General features: G+C 48.2%; 1 protein-coding gene across 1 annotated transcript in view; it reads right to left on the bottom strand.

Moving 5' to 3' along the window:
* The window catches only part of LOC140409438 (disintegrin and metalloproteinase domain-containing protein 9-like), a 956416-nt gene that overhangs the window by 679593 nt on the left and 255889 nt on the right, over positions 1–20934 (bottom strand). The window contains exon 10 of the mRNA XM_072497871.1: positions 2085–2227. Coding sequence (XP_072353972.1) covers positions 2085–2227 — 143 coding nt within the window. The remainder of the gene's footprint in view (positions 1–2084; positions 2228–20934) is intronic.

The following is a 20934-nucleotide window of genomic DNA, read 5'->3' as shown; positions in this document are numbered from 1 at the left end:
GGAGACCATGGTGAAGGCGGAAGAAAGAGAGTGCCCCCACGTCACAGGACCGCCCGCCGATCGGTGGTCTCCGATCCCAGGCCAGGTAACCGTGAGGGCACCCTCTGGGGCCAGATCGCCGAACCCCCCCCCCCCCCCCCCCCCCCCCCCAGGACCCCGGAACCCGCCCGCCCCGTTTGCTCCCGCCGGTAAGGTAGGTGGTTCAATCCACGCCGGCTGGCGAGGGTTGGCAGCGGCTGGACTTTGGCCCATCGCGAGCCGGAGAATCGCCGGGGGGTAGCCCGCCGACTGGCACGGCGCGATTCCTGCCCCCGCCGATTCTCTGGTGGTAGAGAATTCGGGACACGGCGGGGCGGGATTCATGCCAGCCCCCGGCGATTCTCCGACCCAGCGGGGGGTCGGAGAATCGCGCCCAGCGTTCGCATATCATTATATGGGGGGCTTCTGCCAGGGCTGGGGGGAGTAGTGGGGGGTGGCCAGGAGGTGGGCTGTGGGGTTGGGGTGGACGGATGCGCAACACCATTATCGCGGCCGGCAAGGCAGCCATGCCGCTGACAGCCCGCTTTAAACCTGGTGCCCTGGGATGTATGGGTGCCCCCCCCCCCCCCCCCCCCACCAGGGCGCTCCCCTCTGGCCCCAGCCTACCCATCAGCTGTGTGTAGGAGGTGTATTGTTTAAGCGCGGCTGCAAGTGTCCAACACAGACCCAGCGATTCCGCATTGTTTTCCGTGGGTTTCAAAGGTGTTCCACGAGGCTCCGGTCCTAGCCCTTCTGACGTGAAAGTCTACATATTTTTCGTTGATGTCAGCATTTAGACTCAGAAAGGGATAATACGGCCCATAGATTATCAGGCCGTTATTCACGTTTAACTATTGCATGTTTTAACTCCTTTCTTGCTCTAAAGTAACAGTTAGTGTGTTTTACTTACCTGTGAGTCATTGACGCAGTCTCGGGCCAAAGATCGTGAAAACCTCAAAAGAATTATTGGTTAATTCACTTATGTTTGTGACTCCGGTCAAGAAGGGGCTGAAATTAATCGCGCCCTAGCCCTGGGTGTCATGACATAATAATAACCTTTAATTGTCACAAGTATGAAGTTACTGTGTAAAGCCCCTAGTCGCCACATTCCGGCGCCTGTTCGGGGAAGCTGGTACGGGAATTGAACCCGCACTGCTGGCTGTGCCATTTAATGCAATCACATTACGCATGCATAGCTGAGTTTCAATCCATCCTAATGTATTCATCTCTGCAGGGGTTGTTGACGCATCTGTGAAGAGGACTGGGTTTATTTATCTTCAATGTTGCATGAGCATATCAAAGATATCATTTAATAATGATGTCAACTTAAAATGTGATTATAGGGCTCAAGGGTTCTGTGTATAATGAATAGCAGGTGAGTGGGCATGGGAGGGGCAGGGTGTAAGGCGTAATATGGGGACTGAATGGATGGAGGTTGTGACAGGGTTCAGATGTATACAGAATGGGTGAATAGGCATAAGTGGTAATGGGGCATAAGGGTGGTGTGGTGAGGTAGGTGAGAGGGATGCGGTGGGTCAGGGCTCCGCTCCCAATTTAATATTTAAACCACCCCACAAGGACACTGGTGCCAGTCATATTGAGTTCCGCTTGAGGATCATCCACTAAACAGGGCAGCACAGTAGCATTGTGGATAGCACAATTGCTTCACAGCACCAGGGTCCCAGGTTCGATTCCGGCTTGGGTCACTGTCTGTGCGGAGTCTGCACGTTCTCCCCGTGTGTGTGTGGGATTCCTCCGGGTGCTCCGGTTTCCTCCCACAGTCCAAAGATGTGCAGGTTAGGTGGATTGGCCATGATAAATTGCCCTTAGAGTCCAAAATTGCCCTTAGTGTTGGGTGGGGTTACTGGGTTATGGGGATAGGGTGGAGGAGTTGACCTTGGGTAGGGTGCTCTTTCCAAGAGCCGGTGCAGACTCGATGGGCCGAATGGCCTCCTTCTGTACTGTAAATTCTATGAAACACTTTTTCAGGACATTTTGTAAATACTTCATTTTCTGTTTTGAATTCTTGTTACAGATTGCAGTGGGAAAAAGATCAAACTCCTCACGTTAAAGCTGCATTCATGATGCATCTCTGGTTCCCGGCTGAACAGGTACAAGCCAGCTTTCGATCATCATGCCCTATTCCCAGAGTGTGAGCAATCGAATGGGCTATAGTCATAGCACGATAGTTCCTGTTTGGCCGAGGATCCTAAAAGGGAGGAAATGGAAAAAATGAAATTATGAAATGAAAATCGCTTATTGTCACAAGTGGGCTTCAAAAATGAAGTTACTGTGGGCGCCTGTTCGGGGAGGCTGGTACGGGAATTGAACAGTGCTGCTGGCCTGCCTTGGTCTGCTTTAAAAGCCAGCTATTTAGCCCTGTGCTAAACCAGAGAAGGGAATTTTGATGAAAATACGTTGCATAGAAGGACATAAATGCTTCACACTGCCTCATCACCAGGATGATCATACACAGGGGTATGATGGGATAGTTGTAATATCCCTGGACTAGTCATCAAGAGGCCCAGGCTAATGTTTAAGGACATAGGCCCAAATCCCTCCGGAGCATGTGGTGAAATTTAAATTCAATTGATAAATCAGGAATTGAAAGCTAGTCTCTGTAATCGTACCCATGGAACTATCAATTGTTGTAAAAAACCATCCTTCTCTGGTCTGGCCTACATGAGGTTCCAAACACACAGCAATGTGGTTGAGGCTCAAGTACCCCCTGAAAGGCCGAGTCAGCCTTTTGGTTCATGGACAATTAGAGACAGCTATTTATTATGATCATGGATCATCATCAAGTTCAATAAACTGATTCCTACTTCCCCTGGGATCCCTTGATCCCTTTCGCCCCAAGAGCTATATCTAATTCCTTCTTGAAATTACACAACGTTTTCACCTCAATCTACCTTCTGTGGTAGTGAATTCCACAGATTCACCACTCTCTGGGTGAAGAAATTTCTCCTCACCTCTGTCCTAAAATGTTTACCCCTTATCCTCAAACTGTGGCCCCTAGTTCTGGACTCCCCCACCACCGGGAACATTCTTTCTGAATCTACCCTGTCTAATCCTGCTAGAATTGTATACCTTTCTATGAGATCCTCTCTCACTCTTCTAAACTCCAATGAATATAATGCTAACCGAGGGTTCTCTCACAACTAGATTGCCAACTAATCCTTTCTCATTGCACAACACCCAGTCCATGGTGGCCTGTAACCATCCCGTACAAACTACATAAATTACTCCTATGGAACAAAATGAAATGAAAATCGCTTATTGTCACAAGTCGGCTTCAATGAAGTTACTGGGAAAAGCCCCTAGTCGCCACATTCCAGCGCCTGTTCGTGGAGGCTGTTACTGTGACTAATTTGACTCACCCAATCTTTCTGCAGATTAACGTCACCCATAATCACAGATGTTCCTTTATCACATACATCTCTGAATTCCTGTCCAATATTATTCCCAACAGAACCACTGCAGTTTGGTGTTCTGTATACCACACCGACGAATGTTGTTTGCCCCTTGATGTTTCTTATCTCAGCCCAGAGAGATTCCTCCTGATCTGTGCTGTTTTATTTCCTCAATATTGTACCCTTACCTTCTTTGATCGAGAATGCAATCCACCAACATTTCTTTCCGTCTGTCCTTGCTAAAAACTGAGTAGCCTCAATGTTTATCTTGGAGCCATGTCTCCCTACTCCCAACGATATCATATCCTTGCTGCAGCAGCACTTGGAGTTTCGGCGGGAGCGGCGTGCAGGGGCTGCCGGTGGGAGCGGCGTGCAGGGGCTGCCGGTGGGAGCGGCGTGCAGGGGCTGCCGGTGGGAGCGGCGTGCAGGGGCTGCCGGTGGGAGCGGCGTGCAGGGGCTGCCGGTGGGTGAGTATTTGAGTTTGAAACACTTACCTTGCAGGAGCAGCACTTGGAGTTCCGGCGAGAGCGGCGTGCAGGGGCTGGCGGTGGGTGAGTATTTGAGTTTGAAACACTTACCTGGTCCCGTTTCTGTTCTTCTTTGCTGTGTTATTTATTTATTTATTTTTCTAACGCGGGAACCGGAAGTTCGACCCCCCCCACCAATAAATTCTGGTGGAGAGGAATCCCGAGACACTACACGTGTAGTGTCTCCCACCCGCCCTCCTCCTCTAACCTAATAATAAAACCCATTGGTGTGAGGTAAGTACCATATTATATTATATTATTATTTTTTCTTTTTTTTTTAAACATTTATTTATTAGCCAGATCTTGGTTGGAAGTTAGTGAGATGGCAGGGAAGGGAGTGCAATGTTCCTCCTGCAGGATGTTTGAGGTGAGGGATGCCGTTAGTGTCCCTGCTGATTTTACCTGCAGGAAGTGCTGCCATCTCCAGCTCCTCCAAGACCGAGTTAGGGAACTGGAGCTGGAGTTGGATGAACTTCGGATCATTCGGGAGGCAGAGGGGGTCATAGATAGCAGCTTCAGGGAATTAGTTACACCAAAAATTGGAGATAGATGGGTAACTGTAAGAGGGACTGGGAAGAAACAGTCAGTGCAGGGATCCCCTGCGGTCGTTCCCCTGAGTAACAAGTATACCGCTTTGGATACTTGTGGGGGGGGGGGGGACTTCCCAGGGGTAAACCATGGGGTATGGGCCTCTGGCACGGAGTCTGTCCCTGTTGCTCAGAAGGGAAGGGGGGGAGGAGCAGAGCATTAGTAATTGGGGACTCAATAGTCAGGGGCACAGATAGGAGATTTTGTGGGAGCGAGAGAGACTCACGTTTGGTATGTTGCCTCCCAGGTGCAAGGGTACGTGATGTCTCGGATCCTGTTTTCCGGGTCCTTAAGGCGGAGGGGGAGCAGCCCCAAGTCGTGGTCCACATTGGCACTAACGACATAGGTAGGAAAGGGGACAAGGATGTCAGGCAGGCTTTCAGGGAGCTAGGATGGAAGCTCAGAACGAGAACAAACAGAGTTGTTATCTCTGGGTTGTTGCCCGTGCCACGTGATAATGAGATGAGGAATAGGGAGAGAGAGCAAGTAAACACGTGGCTACAGGGATGATGCAGGCGGGAGGGATTCAGATTTCTGGATAACTGGGGCTCTTTCAGGGGAAGGTGGGACCTCTACAGACAGGATGGTCTACATCTGAACCTGAAGGGTACAAATATTCTGGGGGGGAGATTTGTTAGTGCTCTTTGGGGGGGGGGGGGTTAAACTAATACAGCAGGGGCATGGGAACCTGGATTGTAGTTTTAGGGTACGGGAGAATGAGAGTATAGAGGTCAGGAGCACATATTTGACTTCGCAGGAGGGGGCCAGTGTTCAGGTAGGTGGTTTGAAGTGTGTCTACTTCAATGCCAGGAGTATACGAAATAAGGTAGGGGAACTGGCAGCATGGGTTGGTACCTGGGACTTCGATGTTGTGGCCATTTCGGAGACATGGATAGAGCAGGGACAGGAATGGATGTTGCAGGTTCCGGGGTTTAGGTGTTTTAGTAAGCTCAGAGAAGGAGGCAAAAGAGGGGGAGGTGTGGCACTGCTAGTCAAGAGCAGTATTACGGTGGCGGAGAGGATGCTAGATGGGGACTCATCTTCCGAGGTAGTATGGGCTGAAGTTAGGAACAGGAAAGGAGAGGTCACCCTGTTGGGAGTTTTCTATAGGCCTCCTAATAGTTCTCGGGATGTAGAGGAAAGGATGGCGAAGATGATTCTGGATAAGAGCGAAAGTAACAGGGCAGTTATTATGGCAGACTTTAACTTTCCAAATATTGACTGGAAAAGATATAGTTCGAGTACATTAGATGGGTCGTTTTTTGTACAGTGTGTGCAGGAGGGTTTCATGACACAATATGTTGACAGGCCAACAAGAGGCGACTTTGGATTTGGTTTTGGGTAATGAACCAGGCCAGGTGTTGGATTTGGAGGTAGGAGAGCATTTTGGGGACAGTGAACACAATTCGGTGACGTTTACGTTAGTGATGGAAAGGGATAAGTATACACCGCAGGGCAAGAGTTATAGCTGGGGGAAGGGCAATTATGATGCCATTAGACATGACTTGGGGGGGGGGGGATAGGTTGGAGAAGTAGGCTGCAAGTGTTGGGCACACTGGATAAGTGGAGCTTGTTCAAGGAACAGCTACTGCGTGTTCTTGATAAGTACGTACCGGTCAGGCAGGGAGGAAGGCGTCGAGCGAGGGAACCGTGGTTTACCAAAGAAGTGGAATCTCTTGTTAAGGGGAAGAAGGAGGCCTATGTGAAGATGAGGTGTGAAGTTTCAGTTGGGGCGATTGATAGTTACAAGGTAGCGAGGAAGGATCTAAAGAGAGCTAAGACGAGCAAGGAGGGGACACGAGAAGTATTTGGCAGGTAGGATCAAGGAAAACCCAAAAGCTTTCTATAGGTATGTCAGGAATAAGCGAATGACTAGGGAAAGAGTAGGACCAGTCAAGGACAGGGATGGGAAGTTGTGTGTGGAGTCTGAAGAGATAGGCGAGATACTAAATGAATACTTTTCGTCAGTATTCACTCAGGAAAAAGATAATGTTGTGGAGGAGAATGCTGAGACCCAGGCTATTAGAATAGAAGTGTTGGCAATTCTGGACAGGCTGAAAATAGATAAGTCCCCGGGGCCTGATGGGATTTATCCTAGGATTCTCCGGGAAGCCAGGGAAGAGATTGGTGGGCCTTTGGCTTTGATTTTTATGTCATCATTGGCTACGGGAATAGTGCCAGAGGACTGGAGGATAGCAAATGTGGTCCCTTTGTTCAAAAAGGGGAGTAGAGACAACCCCGGCAACTATAGACCGGTGAGCCTCACGTCTGTTGTGGGTAAAGTCTTGGAGGGGATTATAAGAGACAAGATTTATAATCATCTAGATAGGAATAATATGATCAGGGATAGTCAGCATGGCTTTGTGAAGGGTAAGTCATGCCTCACAAACCTTATCGAGTTCTTTGAGAAGGTGACTGAACAGGTAGACGAGGGTAGAGCAGTTGATGTGGTGTATATGGATTTCAGCAAAGCGTTTGATAAGGTTCCCCACGGTAGGCTATTGCAGAAAATACGGAGGCTGGGGATTGAGGGTGATTTAGAGATGTGGATCAGAAATTGGCTAGCTGAAAGAAGACAGACGGTGGTGGTTGATGGGAAATGTTCAGAATAGAGTTCAGTTACAAGTGGCGTACCACAAGGATCTGTTCTGGGGCCGTTGCTGTTTGTCATTTTTATCAATGACCTAGAGGAGGGCGCAGAAGGGTGGGTGAGTAAATTTGCAGACGACATTAAAGTCGGTGGTGTTGTCGACAGTGCGGAAGGATGTGGCAGGTTACAGAGGGACATAGATAAGCTGCAGAGCTGGGCTGAGAGGTGGCAAATGGAGTTTAATGTAGAGAAGTGTGAGGTGATTCACTTTGGAAGGAATAACAAGAATGCGGAATATTTGGCTAATGGTAAAATTCTTGGAAGTGTGGATGAGCAGAGGGACCTAGGTGTCCATGTACATAGATCCCTGAAAGTTGCCACCCAGGTTGATAGGGTTGTGAAGAAGGCCTATGAAGTGTTGGCCTTTATTGGTAGAGGGATTGAGTTCCGGAGTCGGGAGGTCATGTTGCAGCTGTACAGAACTCTGGTCCGGCCGCATTTGGAGTATTGCGTACAGTTCTGGTCACCGCATTATAGGAAGGACGTGGAGGCTTTGGAGCGGGTGCAGAGGAGATTTACCAGGATGTTGCCTGGTATGGAGGGAAAATCTTATGAGGAAAGGCTGATGGACTTGAGGTTGTTTTCGTTAGAGAGAAGAAGGTTAAGAGGAGACTTAATAGAGGCATACAAAATGATCAGGGGGTTGGATAGGGTGGACAGTGAGAGCCTTCTCCCGCGGATGGATATGGCTGGCACGAGCGGATGTAGCTTTAAACTGAGGGGTAATAGATATAGGACAGAGGTCAGAGGTAGGTTCTTTACGCAAAGAGTGGTGAGGCCGTGGAATGCCCTACCTCCAACAGTAGTGAACTCGCCAACATTGAGGGCATTTAAAAGTTTATTGGATAAGCATATGGATGATAATGGCATAGTGTAGGGTAGAAGGCTGTTGTTTCGGTGCAACATCGTGGGCCGAAGGGCCTGTACTGCGCTGTATTGTTCTATGTTCTATCCCTTTCCATTTATCTGTGCAACTGATTAATCCATTTTATTTTGAATGCTCTGCGCATTCAGGTATAATACCTGAAGGCTAGTCCTTTTAACGTTCCTTGTCCCGTCCCTACTGTTCTTTACGGTGCTGTTATCTGATACAGGCCCTTGATTTCTCTGCCTATCACTTTTCTTATTCTCCTTGTGTGTTTTTCTCTTGTTCTTGATTCCCCCGGCTCTGATTCTTAAATAGGTTCCCATCACCCTCCGCCATATTGTTTAAATCCTCCCCAGCTGTTCGACACTGTACTCCCCAAGGACATCAGCGATAACAGAGAGAGAAGTTGCAGCCGTTCTGGAAGAGATATTTAAAAGGCTTCTGCCCAGTTCCTTCTCAGAACGAAAACTGAAAGCAAAAGTGGAGCCTGCCTTAGAACATAGAATTTACAGTGCAGAAGGAGGCCATTCGGCCCATTGAGTCTGCACCAGCTCTTGGAAAGAGCACCCTACCCAAGGTCAACACCGCCACCCTATCCCCATAACCCAGTAACCCCACCCACCACTAAGGGCAATTTTGGACACTAAGGACAATTTATCATGGCCAATCCACCTAACCTGCACATCTTTGGACTGTGGGAGGAAACTGGAGCACCCGGAGGAAACCCACGCACACACGGGGAGGATGTGCAGACTCCGCACAGACAGTGACCCAAGCTGGAATCGAACCTGGGACCCTGGCGCTGTGAAGCAATTGTGCTATCCACAAGGCTACCGTGCTGCTCTCCAATCTCCTGAAAGGCTCTACCAATCCCTGGCCAGTCAAAAAATGCAGCCTTCAGTTTGAGGGGGGGGGGTTTCAGTTCAATACCAAAATGTACTATTTGTTTTTAAATAAGCAGCTGGACATGCGTTAAAATGAAAACAGGACCAGACAAGGTTTTAAAGGGGGTTCCTTACAACATGTCTTATTGTTTCATTGAGAGCAAATTTCTCCTCTCTCAGTGGACCTGCTCTCAGTGCAGGATTTGTTCTACCAAAGACAATTCTACCTTTAATGAAATCATATTTTAACCTGCCCAAACTCAAATGATTTAGTGAGCTGTGTTTCTACATTCAGGGGATGTCCCGGAGGACTGGAGAATAGCCAATGTTGTTCCTCTGTTTAAGAAGGGTGGCAGGGATAATCCCGGGAACTACAGGCCGGTGAGCCTTACTTCAGTGGTAGGGAAATTACTGGAGAGAATTCTTCGAGACAGGATCTACTCCCATTTGGAAGCAAATGGACGTATTAGTGAGAGGCAGCACGGTTTTGTGAAGGGGAGGTCGTGTCTCACTAACTTGATAGAGTTTTTCGAGGAGGTCACTAAGATGATTGATGCAGGTAGGGCAGTAGATGTTGTCTATATGGACTTCAGTAAGGCCTTTGACAAGGTCCCTCATGGTAGACTAGTACAAAAGGTGAAGTCACACGGGATCAGGGGTGAACTGGCAAGGTGGATACAGAACTGGCTAGGCCATAGAAGGCAGAGGGTAGCAATGGAGGGATGCTTTTCTAATTGGAGGGCTGTGACCAGTGGTGTTCCACAGGGATCAGTGCTGGGACCTTTGCTCTTTGTAGTATATATAAATGATTTGGAGGAAAATGTAACTGGTCTGATTAGTAAGTTTGCAGACGACACAAAGGTTGGTGGAATTGCGGATAGCGATGAGGACTGTCTGAGGATACAGCAGGATTTAGATTGTCTGGAGACTTGGGCGGAGAGATGGCAGATGGAGTTTAACCTGGACAAATGTGAGGTAATGCATTTTGGAGGGGCTAATGCAGGTAGGGAATATACAGTGAATGGTAGAACCCTCAAGAGTATTGAAAGTCAAAGAGATCTAGGAGTACAGGTCCACAGATCACTGAAAGGGGCTACACAGGTGGAGAAGGTAGTCAAGAAGGCATACGGCATGCTTGCCTTCATTGGCCGGGGCATTGAGTATAAGAATTGGCAAGTCATGTTGCAGCTGTATAGAACCTTAGTTAGGCCACACTTGGAGTATAGTGTTCAATTCTGGTCGCCACACTACCAGAAGGATGTGGAGGCTTTAGAGAGGGTGCAGAAGAGATTTACCAGAATGTTGCCTGGTATGGAGGGCATAAGCTATGAGGAGCGATTGAATAAACTCAGTTTGTTCTCACTGGAACGAAGGAGGTTGAGGGGCGACCTGATAGAGGTATACAAAATTATGAGGGGCATAGACAGAGTGGATAGTCAGAGGCTTTTCCCCAGGGTAGAGGGGTCAATTACTAGGGGGCATAGGTTTAAGGTGAGAGGGGCAAAGTTTAGAGTAGATATACGAGGCAAGTTTTTTACGCAGAGGGTAGTGGGTGCCTGGAACTCACTACCGGAGGAGGTAGTGGAGGCAGGGACGATAGAGACATTTAAGGGGCATCTTGACAAATATATGAATAGGATGGGAATAGAAGGATACGGACCCAGGAAGTGTAGAAGATTGTAGTTTAGTCGGGCAGTATGGTCGGCACGGGCTTGGAGGGCCGAAGGGCCTGTTCCTGTTCTGTACATTTCTTTGTTCTTTGTACATTCACGTACTAATCAATGCACTCTTTTCACATTCCGTCCTAATGTGGTGTACATAGCGTTCATAAGTTACGCTGACTTGGAGTTCAAAATGGATTAATTTGAAGAGCTTCATCAGTCCGTAAGCAAGAAGAGGTTTTGCATTTGCGTTCCGCTTTATTTCTGGTGCCATGAATCCGGCCACCTCAGTTTTGGTGCAATCCAATTCTCCATTAGTTAAGCCTCAGCAAGAGAGAGAGCTGCAGACAGGATGCAGGAATGGCAGGCTCGTCACAGTGCCAAACATCATCAATGAGACCTGTGTGATCTTCCACCAGGGACTATACTCCAAGCCCACGGAAGGGGAGTCGAAGATGAATCCGCATCCTGAAGGGCTGGAGGAGGAAGGGAAACAGGAACTGGAGGTACCGCTGTGACTGAGGGAGGTCATGGAGAGCTTCAGCTCCATGCAGTTGGGGAAGCCACCAGATCCGCATGATTCCCAGTGACTTCAATAAGCATTTCACAGGAGCACTTGGCCTCAGCCCTGCTGTCTATGCTGGCCAGGCCTCGATATCACTGATCCCTGAAGAAAAACACATACCGATAGGGTGTGCGTCATACAGACCCATCTTACTCCTAAACACTGAAGCCAAAGACCTGGTGAAGGATCTGGCAAGGGGACTGGAGAGTTGCACGCGGAAAGTCCACGCCGAAGATCAGCGGGCTTTGTCAAGGGCAGACAGACAACGGCAAACATCCGATGCCCGGGGAACGTGATTATAGCCCCACCCGGAGTGGAGACATCAGACACAGGTTAGGACTGCGACAGCGTGATTTATAAAGAGCGAGAGCTGAGAGCCAGAACGGAGATTTAAAAAGAGCAGGAGCTGAGAGTCAGAGCTGAGATTTAAAAACAGCGGGAGATGAGAGCCAGAGCGGAGATTTATAAAGAGCTGGAGCTGAAAGTCAGAGGAGATTTAAAAAAGAGCGGGAGCTGAGAGTCAGAGCAGAGATTTAAAAACAGCGGGAGATGACAATCAGAGCGGAGATGTATAAAGAGCTGGAGCTGAGAGTCACAGCGGAGATTTAAAAAGACAGGGAGCTGAGTGTCAGAGTGGGTGATTAATAAAGAGCGGGAGCAGAGAGTCAGCGGAGATTTATAAAGAGCGGGAGCTGAGAGTCACAGCAGAGATTTAAAAAGAGCAGGAGCTGAGAGCCGGAGCGGAGATTTAAAATGAACGGGAGCTGAGATTCAGAGCAGAGATTTAAAAAGAGCAAGAGCTGAGAGTCAGAGCGGAGATTTGAAAAGAGCAGGAGCTGAGAGTCAGCAGAGATTTAAAACAGTGGGAGCGGAGAGTCAGAGCGGAGATTTATAAAGAGCGGGAGCTGAGAGTCAGAGCGGAGATTTATAAAGAGCGGGAGCGGAGAGTTAGTGCGGAGATTTAAAAAGAGCGGAAGCTGAGATCAGAGCGGAGATTTATAAAGAGCAGGTGCTGAGAGTCAGAGACGAGATTTATAAAGAGCGGGAGCTGAGTCAGTGTTGGTGATTTATAAAGAGCGGGAGATGAGAGTCAGATCGGAGATTTAAAAAGAACTGGAGCCAGGGCAGAGGTTTCAAAAGAGCAGGAGCTGAGAGTTTGAGCAGATGTATAAAAAGAGCGCAAGCTCCGAATCAGAGCGGAGATTTGAAAAGAGCGGGAGCTGAGAGTCAGAGCGGAGTTTTAAAAAGAGTGGGAGCTGAGAGTCAGAGTGGAGATTTATAAAGAGCGGGAGCTGAAGGTCAGAGCTGAGGCTTAAAAAGAGTGGGAGCTGAGAATCAGAGCGGAGATTTGAAACGAGCGGGAGCTGAGAGTCAGAGCGGGTGATATAAAAAGAGCGGGAGCAGAGAGTCAGAGCGGAGAAGGGGCTGGTTTAGCACACTGGGCTAAATCGCTGGTTTTTAATGTAGACCAAGCAGGCCAGCAGCACGGTTCAATTCCCGTACCAGCCTCCCCGAACAGGCGCCGGAATGTGGCGACTAGGGGCTTTTCACAGTAACTTCATTGAAGCCTACATGTGACAATAAGCGCTTTTCATTTTCATTTCATGTAAAAAGAGCTGGAGCTGAGAGTCACAGCGGAGATTTAAAAAGACAGGGAGCTGCGTGTCAGAGTGGGTGATTTATAAAGAGCGGGAGCAGAGAGACAGCGGACATTTATAAAGAGCGGGAGCTGAGAGTCACGGCAGACATTTAAAAAGAGCGGGAGATGAGAGTCACAGTAAAGATTTTAAAAGAGCAGGAGCTGAGAGCCGGAGCGGAGATTTAAAAAGAACGGGAGCTGAGATTCAGAGCAGAGATTTAAAAAGAGCAGGAGCTGAGAGCCAGAGCGGAGATTTAAAAAGAGCTGGAGCAGAGAGTCAGAGCGATGATTTTTAAAGAGCAGGAGCTGAGAGTCAGCAGAGATTTAAAACAGTGGGAGCGGAGAGTCAGAGCGGAGATTTATAAAGAGCGGGAGCTGAGAGTCAGAGCGGAGTCTTATAAAGAGAGGGAGCGGAGAGTCAGAGTGGGTGATTTATAAAGAGCAGGACCTGAGAGTCAGAGCGGAAATTTACAAAGCGAGGATGCTGAGAGTCAGAGCGGAGATTTATAAAGAGCAGGAGCTGAGAGACAGAGTGGAGATTTAAAAAGAGCGGGAGCTGAGAGTCAGCAGAGATTTAAAACAGTCGGAGCGGAGAGTCAGAGCGGAGATTTATATAGAGCGGGAGCTGAGAGACAGAGTGGAGATTTAAAAAGAGCGAGACTGAGAGTCAGCAGAGATTTAAAACAGTGGAAGCTGAGAGTCAGTGTGGAGATTTATATAGAGCGGGTGCTGAGAGTCAGAGAGGTGATTTATAAAGAGCGGGAACCGAGAGTGAGAGCAGAGATTTAAAAAGAGCGGGTGCTGGGAGTCAGAGTGGAGATTTAAAAAGAGCGGGAGATGAGAGTCACAACAGAGATTTAAAAAGAGCAGGAGCTGAGAGTCAGAGCGGACATTTAAAAAGAGCTGGAGCTGAGCGTAAGAGCGGCGGTTTAAAAAGAGCGGGAGCTGAGAGACAGAGCGGAGATTTATAAAGAGTGGGAGCTGAGTCTGAGAGGGAGATTTAAAAAGAGCGGAGCTAAGACAGAGAGGGAGATTTAAAAAGAGCGGGAGCGGAGAATTATAAAGAGTGTGAGCTGAGAGTAAGAGCGGAGATTTATAAAGAGCGGGAGCTGGGCGTCAGAACTGAGGCTTAAAAAGAGTGGGAGCTGAGAGTCAGAACGGACATTTTAAAAAAGCGGGATCTGAGAGTCAGAGCGGAAATTTAAAAAGAGCGGGAGCTGAGAGTCAGAGCGGAGATTTATAAAGAGCGGGAGCTGAGAGTCAGAGCGGAGTTTTAAAAATAGTGGGAGCTGAGAGTCAGAGCGGAGATTTATAAAGGGCGGAAGCTGAGGGTCAGAGCTGAGGCTTAAAAAGAGTGGGAGCTGAGAGACAGAGCGGAGTTTTAAAAAAAGCGGGAACTGAGAGTCAGAGCGGAGATTTATAAAGAGCGGAAGCTGAGGGTCAGAGCTGAGGCTTAAAAAGAGTGGGAGCTGAGAGTCAGAGCGGAGATTTTAAAAAAGCTGGATCTGAGAATCAGAGCAGAGATTTAAAAAGACCAGGAGCTGAGAGTTTGAGCGGAGAAGGGGCTGATTTAGCACACTGGGCTAATTCGCTGGCTTTTAACGCAGACCAAGCAGGCCAGCAGCACGGTTCAATTCCCGTACCAGCCTCCCCGAACAGGCGCGGGAATGTGGCGACTAGGGGCTTTTCACAGTAACTTCATTGAAGCCTACTTGTGACAATAAACGCTTTTCATTTTCATTTCATGTAAAAAGAGCTGGAGCTGAGAGTCACAGCGGAGATTTAAAAAGACAGGGAGTTGAGTGTCAGAGTGGGTGATTTATAAAGAGCGGGAGCAGAGAGTCAGCGGAGATTTATAAAGAGCGGGAGCTGAGAGTCACAGCAGAGATTTAAAAAGAGCGGGAGATGAGAGTCACAGCAGAGATTTAAAAAGAGCAGGAGCTGAGAGCTGGAGTGGAGATTTAAAAAGAGCGGGAGCTGAGATTCAGAGCAGAGATTTAAAAAGAGCAGGAGCTGAGAGCCAGAGCAGAGATTTAAAAAGAGCTGGAGCAGAGAGTCAGAGCAGAGATTTATAAAGAGCGGGAGCTGAGAGTCAGAGCAGAGATTTAAAAAGAGCGGGAGCAGAGAGTCAGAGCGGAGATTAAAAAAGAGCTGGATCTGTGAGTCAGAGCGGAGATTTATAAAGATCGGGAGTTAAGAGTCAGAGCAGAGATTTAAAAAGAACGGGAGCTGAGAGTCAGAGCGGAGATTTAAAAAGAACGGGAGCTGAGAGTCAGAGCAGAGATATAAAAAGAGCGGAGCTGAGAGTCAGAGCGGAGATATAAAAAGAGCGGGAGCTGAGAGTCAGAGCGGAGAAGGGGCTGGTTTGGCACACTGGGCTAAATCGCTGGCTTTTAATGTAGACCAAGCAGGCCAGCAGCACGGTTCAATTCCCGTACCAGCCTCCCCGAACAGGCGCCGGAATGTGGCGACTAGGGGCTTTTCACAGTAACTTCATTGAAGCCTACATGTGACAATAAGTGCTTTTCATTTTCATTTCATGTAAAAAGAGCTGGAGCTGAGAGTCACAGCGGAGATTTAAAAAGACAGGGAGCTGCGTGTCAGAGTGGGTGATTTATAAAGAGCGGGAGCAGAGAGACAGCGGAAATTTATAAAGAGCGGGAGCTGAGAGTCACAGCAGACATTTAAAAAGAGCGGGAGATGAGAGTCACAGCAGAGATTTTAAAAGAGCAGGAGCTGAGAGCCGGAGCGGAGATTTAAAAAGAACGGGAGCTGAGATTCAGAGCAGAGATTTAAAAAGAGCAGGAGCTGAGAGCCAGAGCGGAGATTTAAAAAGAGCTGGAGCAGAGAGTCAGAGCGATGATTTTTAAAGAGCAGGAGCTGAGAGTCAGCAGAGATTTAAAACAGTGGGAGCGGAGAGTCAGAGCGGAGATTTATAAAGAGCGGGAGCTGAGAGTCAGAGCGGAGTCTTATAAAGAGCTGGAGCGGAGAGTCAGAGTGGGTGATTTATAAAGAGCAGGACCTGAGAGTCAGAGCGGAAATTTACAAAGCGAGGATGCTGAGAGTCAGAGCGGAGATTTATAAAGAGCAGGAGCTGAGAGACAGAGTGGAGATTTAAAAAGAGCGAGACTGAGAGTCAGCAGAGATTTAAAACAGTGGAAACTGAGAGTCAGTGTGGAGATTTATTAAGAGCGAGAGCTGAGAGCCAGAGCGGAGATTTATATAGAGCGGGTGCTGAGAGTCAGAGAGGTGATTTATAAAGAGCGGGAACCGAGAGTCAGAGCAGAGATTTAAAAAGAGCGGGTGCTGGGAGTCAGAGTGGAGATTTAAAAAGAGCGGGAGATGAGAGTCAGCAGAGATTTAAAACAGTCGGAGCGGAGAGTCAGAGCGGAGATTTATATAGAGCGGGAGCTGAGAGACAGAGTGGAGATTTAAAAAGAGCGAGACTGAGAGTCAGCAGAGATTTAAAACAGTGGAAACTGAGAGTCAGTGTGGAGATTTATTAAGAGCGAGAGCTGAGAGCCAGAGCGGAGATTTATATAGAGCGGGTGCTGAGAGTCAGAGAGGTGATTTATAAAGAGCGGGAACCGAGAGTCAGAGCAGAGATTTAAAAAGAGCGGGTGCTGGGAGTCAGAGTGGAGATTTAAAAAGAGCGGGAGATGAGAGTCACAACAGAGATTTAAAAAGAGCAGGAGCTGAGAGTCAGAGCGGACATTTAAAAAGAGCTGGAGCTGAGCGTAAGAGCGGCGGTTTAAAAAGAGCGGGAGCTGAGAGACAGAGCGGAGATTTATAAAGAGTGGGAGCTGAGTCTGAGAGGGAGATTTAAAAAGAGCGGAGCTAGACAGAGAGGGAGATTTAAAAAGAGCGGGAGCGGAGAATTATAAAGAGTGGGAGCTGAGAGTCAGAGCGGAGATTTTAAAAGAGCGGGAGCTGAGAGTAAGAGCGGAGATTTATAAAGAGCGGGAGCTGGGCGTCAGAACTGAGGCTTAAAAAGAGTGGGAGCTGAGAGTCAGAACGGACATTTTTAAAAAGCGGGATCTGAGAGTCAGAGCGGAAATTTAAAAAGAGCAGAAGCTGAGAGTCAGAGCGGAGATTTATAAAGAGCGGGAGCTGAGAGTCAGAGCGGAGTTTTAAAAAGAGTGGGAGCTGAGAGTCAGAGCGGAGATTTATAAAGAGCGGGAGCTGAGGGTCAGAGCTGAGATTTAAAAAGAGCGGGAGCTGAGAGTCAGAGCGGAGAAGGGGCTGATTTAGCACACTGGGCTAATTCGCTGGCTTTTAACGCAGACCAAGCAGGCCAGCAGAACGGTTCAATTCCTGTACCGGCCTCCCCGAACAGGCGCGGGAATGTGGCGACTAGGTGCTTTTCACAGTAACTTCATTGAAGCCTACTTGTGACAATAAACGCTTTTCATTTTCATTTCATGTAAAAAGAGCTGGAGCTGAGAGTCGCAGTGGAGATTTAAAAAGACAGGGAGTTGAGTGTCAGAGTGGGTGATTTATAAAGAGCGGGAGCAGAGAGTCAGCGGAGATTTATAAAGAGCGGGAGCTGAGAGTCACAGCAGAGATTTAAAAAGAGCGGGAGATGAGAGTCACAGCAGAGATTTAAAAAGAGCAGGAGCTGAGAGCTGGAGTGGAGATTTAAAAAGAGCGGGAGCTGAGATTCAGAGCAGAGATTTAAAAAGAGCAGGAGCTGAGAGCCAGAGCAGAGATTTAAAAAGAGCTGGAGCAGAGAGTCAGAGCAGAGATTTATAAAGAGCGGGAGCTGACAGTCAGAGCAGTGATTTAAAAAGAGCGGGAGCTGAGAGTCAGAGCGGAGATTTATAAAGAGCGGGAGCTGAGAGTCAGAGCGGAGGTGTAAAAAAAGAGGGCGCAGAGAGTCAGAGCAGAGATTTAAAAAGAACGGGAGCTGAGAGTCAGAGCGGAGATTTATAAAGAGCGGGAGCTGAGTGTCAGAGCGGAGATTTATAAAGAGCGGGTGCTGAGAGTCAGCGCGGAGATGTAAAAAGAGCTGGAGCAGAGAGTCAGAGCGGAGATTTGAAAAGAACGGGTGCTGAGAGTCAGAGCGGTGATTTATAAAGAGCGGGAGCTGAGAGTCAGAGCGGAGATTCAAAAAGAATGGGATCTGAGAGTCAGAGCGGAGATGTTAAAAGAGCTGGAGCAGAGAGTAAGAGCGGAGATGTAAAAAGAGCAGGAGCTGAGAGTCAGAGTGGAGATTTAAAACTGTGGGAGCGGAGAGTCAGAGCGGAGATTTATAAAGAGCGGGAGCTGAGAGTCACAGCGGAGATTTATAAAGAGCGGGAGCTGAGATCAGAGCGCAGATTTATAAAGAGCGGGAGCAGAGAGTCAGCAGAGATTTATAAAGAGCGGGAGCTGAGAGTCCGAGCGGAGATTTAAAACGATCGGGAGATGAGAGTCACAGCAGAGATTTAAAAAGAGCAGGAGCTGAGGGTCAGAGCGGAGATTTTTAAAAACCGGGAGCTGAGAGTCAGAGCGGCAGATCTAAAAAGAACGGGAGCTGAGAGCCAGAGCGGAGATTTAACAAGAGATGCAGCTGACAGACAGTGCGGAGATTTATAAAGAGTGGAAGGTGAGAGTCAGCAGATATTTATAAAGAGCTGGAGCTGAGAGTCAGAGTGGAGATTTATTAAGAGCGGGAGCTGGGACAGAGCGCAGATTTAAAAAGAGCGGGAGCTGAGAGATAGCAGAGACTTAAGAAGAGTGGGAGCTCGAAGTCAGAGCGGAGATATATAAAGAGCCGGAGCTGAGAGTCAGATCGGAGATTTATAAAGAGCGCGTGCTGAGAGTCAGAACGATGATTTTTAAAGAGCAGGAGCTGAGAGACAGAGTGGAGATTTAAAAAGAGCGGGAGCTGAGAGTCAGCAGAGATTTAAAACAGTGGGAGCTGAGAGTCAGTGCGGAGATTTATTAAGAGCAGGAGCTGAGAGTCAGATCGGAGATTTATAAAGAGCGCGTGCTGAGAGTCAGAGCGATGATTTTTAAAGAGCAGGAGCTGAGAGACAGAGTGGAGATTTAAAAAGAGCGGGAGCTGAGAGTCAGCAGAGATTTAAAACAGTGGGAGCTGAGAGTCAGTGCGGAGATTTATTAAGAGCAGGAGCTGAGAGTCAGATCGGAGATTTATAAAGAGCGCGTGCTGAGAGTCAGAGCGATGATTTTTAAAGAGCAGGAGCTGAGAGACAGAGTGGAGATTTAAAAGAGCGGGAGCTGAGAGTCAGCAGAGATTTAAAACAGTGGGAGCTGAGAGTCAGTGCGGAGATTTATTAAGAGCAGAGCTGAGAGTCAGAGCGGAGATTTATATAGAGCGGGAGCTGAGAGACAGAGTGGAGATTTAAAAAGAGCGAGACTGAGAGTCAGCAGAGATTTAAAACAGTGGGAGCTGAGAGTCAGTGCGGAGATTTATTAAGAGCGAGAGCTGAGAGCCAGAGCGGAGATTTATATAGAGCGGGTGCTGAGAGTCAGAGCGGTGATTTATAAAGAGCGGGAACCGAGAGTCAGAGCAGAGATTTAAAAAGAGCGGGTGCTGGGAGTCAGAGTGGCGATTTAAAAAGAGTGGGAGCTGAGAGTCAGAGCGGAGATTTATAAAGAGCGGGAGCTGAGGGTCAGAGCTGAGGCTTAAAAAGAGAGGGAGCTGAGAGTCAGAGCGGAGATTTAAAAAAAGCGGGATCTGAGAGTCAGAGCGGAAATTTAAAAAGAGCGGGAGCTGAGACTCAGTGCAGTGATTTAAAAAGAGCAGAAGCTGAGAGCCAGAGCGGAGATTTAAAAAGAACGGGAGCTGAGAATCAGAGCAGAGATTTAAAAAGAGCAGAAGCTGAGAGTTAGAGCGGATGTATAAAAAGAGTGGGAGCTGAGAACCAGAGCGGAGATTTGAAAAGAGCGGGAGCTGAGAGTCAGAGCGTAGAAGGGGCTGGTTTAGCACACTGGGCTAATTCGCTTGCTTTTAACGCAGACCAAGCAGGCCAGCAGAACGGTTCAATTCCCGTACCAGCCTCCCTGAACAGGCGCGGGAATGTGGCGACTAGGGGCTTTTCACAGTAACTTCATTGAAGCCTACTTGTGACAATAATCGCTTTTCATTTTCATTTCATGTAACAAGAGCTGGAGCTGAGAGTCGCAGTGGAGATTTAAAAAGACAGGGAGTTGGAGTGTCAGAGTGGGTGATTTATAAAGAGCGGGAGCAGAGAGTCAGCGGAGATTTATAAAGAGCGGGAGCTGAGAGTCACAGCAGAGATTTAAAAAGAGCGGGAGATGAGAGTCACAGCAGAGATTTAAAAAGAGCAGGAGCTGAGAGCCGGAGCGGAGATTTAAAAAGAGCGGGAGCTGAGATTCAGGGCAGAGATTTAAAAAGAGCAGGAGCTGAGAGCCAGAGCGGAGATTTTAAAAGAGCTGGAGCAGAGAGTCAGAGCACAGATTTATAAAGAGCGGGAGCTGAGAGTCAGAGCAGAGATTTAAAAAGAGCGGGAGCAGAGAGTCAGAGCAGAGATTAAAAAAGAGCTGGATCTGTGAGTCAGAGCGGAGATTTATAAAGATCGGGAGTTAAGAGTCAGAGCAGAGATTTAAAAAGAACGGGAGCTGAGAGTCAGAGCGGAGATTTAAAAAGAACGGGAGCTGAGAGTCAGAGCGGAGATTTAAAAAGAACGGGAGCTCAGAGTCAGAGCAGAGATTTAAAAGCAACGGGAGCTGAGAGACAGAGCGGAGATATATAAAGAGCGGGAGCGGAGAGTCAGAGCGGAGATTTATAAAGAGCGGGAGCTGAGAGTCAGAGCGGAGTCTTATAAAGAGCGGGAGCGGAGAGTCAGAGTGGGTGATTTATAAAGAGCAGGACCTGAGAGTCAGAGCGGAAATTTACAAAGCGAGGATGCTGAGAGTCAGAGCGGAGATTTATAAAGAGCAGGAGCTGAGAGACAGAGTGGAGATTTAAAAAGAGCGGGAGCTGAGAGTCAGCAGAGATTTAAAACAGTCGGAGCGGAGAGTCAGAGCGGAGATTTATATAGAGCGGGAGCTGAGAGACAGAGTGGAGATTTAAAAAGAGCGAGACTGAGAGTCAGCAGAGATTTAAAACAGTGGAAGCTGAGAGTCAGTGTGGAGATTTATTAAGAGCGAGAG

Source organism: Scyliorhinus torazame, chromosome 3 (genome assembly GCF_047496885.1).
Source record: "Scyliorhinus torazame isolate Kashiwa2021f chromosome 3, sScyTor2.1, whole genome shotgun sequence".
Lineage (NCBI taxonomy): Eukaryota > Metazoa > Chordata > Chondrichthyes > Carcharhiniformes > Scyliorhinidae > Scyliorhinus > Scyliorhinus torazame.
This window is presented reverse-complemented; position numbering and strand designations above follow the sequence as displayed.